The sequence below is a fragment of the Nyctereutes procyonoides genome, unplaced genomic scaffold, assembly GCF_905146905.1.
Source record: "Nyctereutes procyonoides isolate TBG_1078 unplaced genomic scaffold, NYPRO_anot_genome, whole genome shotgun sequence".
Taxonomy (NCBI): domain Eukaryota; kingdom Metazoa; phylum Chordata; class Mammalia; order Carnivora; family Canidae; genus Nyctereutes; species Nyctereutes procyonoides.
This window is the reverse complement of record NW_026575134.1, coordinates 12,498,837-12,504,836: the sequence shown is the minus strand read 5'-3', so window position 1 is coordinate 12,504,836 and position 6,000 is coordinate 12,498,837. Positions and strand designations below refer to the sequence as shown.

At 40.9% G+C, this 6,000-nt stretch overlaps 1 protein-coding gene across 1 annotated transcript in view; it reads right to left on the bottom strand.

Annotated features, from left to right (window-relative positions):
* Positions 1-675: 675 nt before the first annotated feature.
* The window catches only part of LAMB1 (laminin subunit beta 1), a 69,952-nt gene continuing 64,627 nt past the window's right edge, over positions 676-6,000 (bottom strand). Inside the window, exons 31-34 of the mRNA XM_055301044.1 lie at positions 5,646-5,787; positions 2,895-3,071; positions 1,131-1,290; positions 676-966 (exon numbers count right to left, since the gene is read on the bottom strand). Coding sequence (XP_055157019.1) covers positions 830-966; positions 1,131-1,290; positions 2,895-3,071; positions 5,646-5,787 — 616 coding nt within the window. The 3' untranslated portion in view covers positions 676-829. The remainder of the gene's footprint in view (positions 967-1,130; positions 1,291-2,894; positions 3,072-5,645; positions 5,788-6,000) is intronic.

Below are 6,000 nucleotides of genomic sequence, written 5' to 3'. Positions count from 1 at the left end.
TGTGGGTGGCTGTTAAGTGGTACACAGGAATTGTCTTGCTCTAAGAAGAATTGGTGAAAAAAACCGCATAGGGCTTGGCCTGTTACTCAGCTATGAAGCTGACATAGGTTTGGCAGTTGGAATACAATTGTTTTCTTTATTGTTTTGGCCTCACAGATGGTAGCAGAGAATCTAGTTTGTGAAATTAATGAAGTTCAACATAAACACAGAACTTTTACAGCATCATTTTGTACTTTGGCACAGCTCAGTTGGCAGGAGCAGTGTTCATGAACTCTGGCTGGATTTAATTTAAACCTTCCCACCTCACCACCCAGAAAAGGGCCAGGATTGCTAACCCTGCTAAAGCCATAATGCTAATTTTCTAAAAATTGCTTTTTCTCTTTCTCAGAGCAAGGAATACTTAGAGGAGTCTTGGAGCAACCATTGAAATGGTGAAGGCGGGCCTCAGGCTGTATCCTTACCCTCCCACCTGGGCATCCCACTGGGAGGTGATTTAGGGGGCAGATTCGTGGAGGATACTGACCTAGCAAACAGATGATAGCCTGTTCATAGACAAAACAGAAAGGGGCCTGTGGAGGCCATCTGTTTATAAAACCATCTTTACATTGACAGTACCCTTGCTTCAAAGGGATTCATGAACGCTAAATCTGTAAAATTTAAGAATTATACTAAATATATATTTATACAAAAGGACTGTACTTTATTGGACTTCATACAAAATGTGCTGATTAAAAACATTAAATAGGTAATGAGTTTTATTTTGAAGATCTTAAAATGTAGCTCTTTTACTTTGGTCACCTCAGTCACCTTCGAGCCGCCTCTTGCTCTGTTATAGGCAGGTGCTATAAACAGCAACCTTCTGGCTTATATCCTTTAGGAGCGAGCGGACTTCTCCTTCCAATCTTACTAATTCTTGAGCTTTATCTTCTAAATATTTTTGATTGTCCTCATATTTTCTTTCTAAATCTGTGGGAGATAAAAAGTGAATAAATTACACTATAATGATCTCAACCTCCTACTGATCGTTTTTGCCTATAAAGCCTAAGACAAAGTGAATAATTTTTCAACCTTTTAAATAACTCAGTGCATGTTTTCTCTTTACGTTGTGAAAGCACGAGCCTAAGACCTACCTTTCAGGAGCTGCAGCTTGCTGTTTGCTTGAGCCAAAAGTGTTTTTGCTTCATTTTGTAGCATCTCTGCTTTCCTTCTGGCATCTGCTGATTCTTCGGTTTTTTGGGCAATTAATTTTTCTACCTTCTTATACTTTTCATCAACTTCATTGTCCAGAGCCTGCAGTTCCATTTAGACACAGAGAGGTGATAAATGTAATCTCGGACATTAAGAGTGTCATTGTGGCAAGCTTGGAAGGGTACTCAGGCGTTAAGCAATTAGGTGTAAGTAATTATTTTGAAACAGTGGAATTAAATAACACTGACATGAATTTTCTTAATGAAAGACCTGAAAGATATTTTGGGAGTTGTAGTGGGTCTCCAGGGCTAAGGCACCTTTCTCCTGTCAGCACTTTTCTCTGGCTGTGTCATAGGACAGTTATATGGAGGCAGAGTAGTAGATTTTCTCTGTAAAGTAGATTCACTGTGATCCAAACACTTGGGAATCAAAAAAGGCCCATTTGATGAGCTGATAGGAGGACCAGTGTAGGGTGTGTAGAGATTTAAGGGAAGGAAAGGAAAGGGGAGATGTAGCATACACAGGGATGGGTGAGGAGATGAGAAGTTTGTGTGGGTTTGACAAGGTGGTTGCAGCAGGTGCTGCTTTTGAGAAACGCTGTTCAAACCATAGCCATTGATAGTAAGGATTTCAATGTTGGGGGGTCGTTCATCTGATTATAATCAAATGCTATATTTTTACAAAAAAATACTCTGTAAAAAGGGTACTTGTGAAAAATGCTCTGATTTATGCTCTCAGAACCGCACGAAAGTACAAACCATGATAGAAAAAACAGGGTAGGGTAGTCCACTTTTCTTACTGTTTTGTTCTCTTCCCCAAGCAGAGGTAGAAGGAAGTGCCCCTTCTGTAATGGCTAAAAGCTACATTAAGTTCGAGGAAAAATCTTGACTATATTTCAGTTTGTAACTCCCTAACTATTCATTTAACAGTTGGAACACTCCCCTTAAAGTGTCAAAAGGTTTCTCTTTTGCCCCCCTGAACATGTGTTTTAATGATTACTTGGCTTCTAATGAAAAATTTGGGTTGTAGAGTTTTCTCTGTACAACACAGTACCTTCCAAGTGAGCAGCAAGAGGTGGTTAGTGAGTGGGAGACGTGAGATTTAGTTCCCCACTAGCTGTTCTGTGGTGGCTCCTTTAGCTTTTTCTACCCCACTTTAAAGACTTCTCAAATGGCCAGGTAATCACTGTAGGCCACCCCAGCCTTCCTAATTGAATTACCGAGGTACAAGCTCAGTAGGCTTGCTCCAAGACCTCCACCCCTCAGTTAATTTCATCTTCCTGCCTCCTTATCCAAGTTTGGATGGGAGGGCTAAGGTCACACTTCTTGGACACTTGCAAATCCACTCCCACTCTTTTCCATCTGTGTCTCTAAAGGCTGCTATTTCAAAACAGGTCACTTAGGTCCACGTCCCTTTTTTTTTTTATTTTTTTTTTATTTTTTTAAATTTTTATTTATTTATGATAGTCACAGAGAGAGAGAGACAGAGACACAGGCAGGGAGAGAAGCAGGCTCCATGCACAGGGAGCCCAACGTGGGATTCAATCCAGGGTCTCCAGGATCGCGCCCTGGGCCAAAGGCAAGCGCCAAACCACTGTGCCACCCAGGGATCCCAGGTCCACGTCCCTTAACCGATTCCAAGGAAGGCAACGAGGAGCTCGTCGCTCCTTTATGAACACAGCTGTGAAGTTACAAAGCTGGACTTACCTTTTTCACATCATCTGCGCTTTGTTTCACAGTGTACACTACTTTCTCGATGTACTCTGCCTCCCCCGAGTTCTGGGCAGCCTTCCGCTTCAGCTCTTCCACATTCCTCTCCAGCTCGCTGATGCGCTGGGAGGCGTTGAGCAGGGTCTCCTCAGAAGCAGCAGTTTCAGACTCAATCTGCAAGTACAATGTCAGTGACCCAGGAAGCCAGTAGTTTAACAAGTGGTAGGGCGTGCTAGGAATACAAATCTAGAGGAAGACTAAAAGACCACTATGCTCTTTTGCTCCAGATCCAAAGAAAAAAATTGCAAAAAGGAAAAGCTTATATCAAGTGCCCAGCTTTTTTCGCAATTCTCATGATCTGGAAATCATGTAAAATTCTTAAACGAACCACCCCCAGACAGCCTGATGTGTTGAGAAAGCATTTTAAGGACACCTGCAGGCCTTGGCTAAACATTGGTCACAAATAAGCAGATGTGAGAAGGATTTCCACATTGGTTTCCAAATTAACGTGGGTGGGGAAAATGATAACTCCCAAGTCACCTTTAGTTTTTCCTGTCAACTCTAGATGTTCAACTCTAGTGGAGGTTATGGGTCTTCAGAAACTGTTGGGAAAGTTGAGTGTTCTTAGCTAATTACTCAAGGCTGACCAGGAATGCTGAAAACTCTGTAAAGTCACTCTAGGACTAGGAGATGGACTGTCATCTGCAGAAGTGATAGCTGGAACCCATATATACTCAAAAGTCATTTAGGGAAAAAGTATCTGGGTAACTGGTGAGGTTCCACATATCTCTTTTCTAAGAATAATCAGTAAACATTGATTTTTAAGAGCTAGCCCAAGTAAGCAGTCTGACCCACAACAGAAGAACCAGTTTCCCTGAGCACCTAGTTTTTCTCAAAAATTATCTTCCAGGATGGGTCTGAATTCCATAGCATTAAGTCTGAATAACAATAATGTCATAGTGAAACTAATACAGACATGGTAAAATTTGTATTTCAAACCAAATGATTGTTAACTTAGAAGTTCACCCATTAATTAACGTAGAAAAATAATCTTTGAGAGCAGTTACACTTCTTAGAAGATGAGCTTTATAGTTTTATTCATAAATGAGGGAATAGGTTTTGACAAGATTTCACTAATAGCTAAGTTCTTTTTGCTTCTTATCCTTTACCTAAAATGCTTCCTGTCCCCCAGGGTCCCTGAAAAAAAACTCATTATCCACTTGGATCGTTAAGCCAAATATCCCACTTGTAATCTGATTAAATCCTATATTTGCCACTTTGCTTTTCAAAACTTAGTAATTTTTTTAAAAAGTTTATTTTAGCGATAGTATGCACAAGTGCACAGGGAGGGGCAGAGGCAGAGAATCTCAAGCAGACCTTGGGCTGAGCACAGGCTCGATCTTACAACACAGAACACAACCTGAGCTGAAACCAAGAGCCGGAGGCTTAACCACCTGTGCCACTCAGCTGCCCTAGAACTGAGTAATTTTTATTAAGTAATCTAAATAGATAAAAGTTCATTAAAATGTTAACAGCACACTGAGAAATTTGCTAAACTATAGAGACACAAAAATCAGAATAATCAAAGGGTTAGAACATAGTCTGGTGATAAAATGTAATTTTTCTACACTTGAACAAGTAGCCTGAAGGGGCCTTGTATATACTCGAGATTTAAGAAGGAAAAGTGGCTGAGGAACTACTGAGTCTCATTTTACTGAGTGCAGTAGAATAAGGGAAGACAGGTTTGTAATCAACAGTGGTAGGAAAAGCAGGTTGGAAAACCACCTGCCAGGTTTTCAACATTAGGGGTTGTTGGCCTGGGAAGGATGACAGTGCAAAATTCTAAGGACATCTAATCTCAAAGTATATTCTGAGAAGATGGGTAAGGGATCGCAGGAGTCCATTTTCCCCCCATTTTTATAAAACAAATGAACTTTCCTAAAATTGGATGGGAAGATTCGCTCGTAGGACTGATTTTTGAAAAATGAAAATTATATTTGGATTACGTAGGATTTTTACAATTAAGCACTAAATCCCTGTGAAAGGTTCTTAGTGTGTGCTTTTAATATCTTGTAGTCACTGAGTCAAGAGTATTCTGCTTTGAGAAGTTTCTGGGATGCTTGGCTGGCTCAGTCAATAGATCACGTGACCCTTGATCTCGGGGTTGCGAATTTGAACCCCACGCTGGACACAGTTTACTCAAAAAAAAAAATTAAGCTTTCCATGCATTCTGAACAAAACAGATCATTCCATTAAAAGATCCCCATTAGGTTCATCTAGAAGTGGGGGCTAGAAGCATTTGACCTTCATTGCTCTCCAGTGGTTTTCAAAACTCGACAGTAAAATTTTTGTGAACACTCACCTCATGAATTTTGAGATACTGGTCTTCACTATTAGGTTGCTTTAGGGCTGCTCGATAACAGCAGGAGTTTCCTAAAACTAACTCTTGAAATTAATACTATCCTTCATACTACTGAACAGAGTCTATGTGAGTCCTTGAAGGAAGAGGAGATAAAAACACGTATAGGATAAAAGTGAAGGGGGCTTAACATTCCAGTGTCTTCAGGGTCCTTTTATCCCTGAAAACAGCACGTGTAGCATCCGTGCTAAGGGAATCGATCGGATTTACTGACATTAGAGCGACCTTTTCATGTTCAGCTGTGAGAGTTTTCATGTAACTCAAATACACGGAGTTTCCTGATAGAGTCTCTGTTCTCTCCCCCACGGGTAAGGAATCGAGTCTCTTACCGAGGTTAGCAGGTGCTGGGTTCCTTGGATGTCTTCGTCTGCCTGCTTGATTGCCTTCTCGGCTGCAATCTGGGCCTTCTCTGCTTCCTCCAGCGCCTCCTTTACCATGTCTGCGGTGACTTTAACATCAGTTGCACTTTTGCTGAGTTAAAAAGAACAAGATCATCTATGTGAACATGACAAAGTTACTTCCCCTCGGAACATTAAAAAACAAAAAAAAAAAAACCAGCCACACATTTCTTTTAAAGAACAGCCTTCTTGGAATGACCCAGAGAGACTCACAGAGGTCACTCTTATTAGACATTTCACTGGTTAAAGAAATACTTAATACTCCCCTGCTTGACACAAGCCCCCA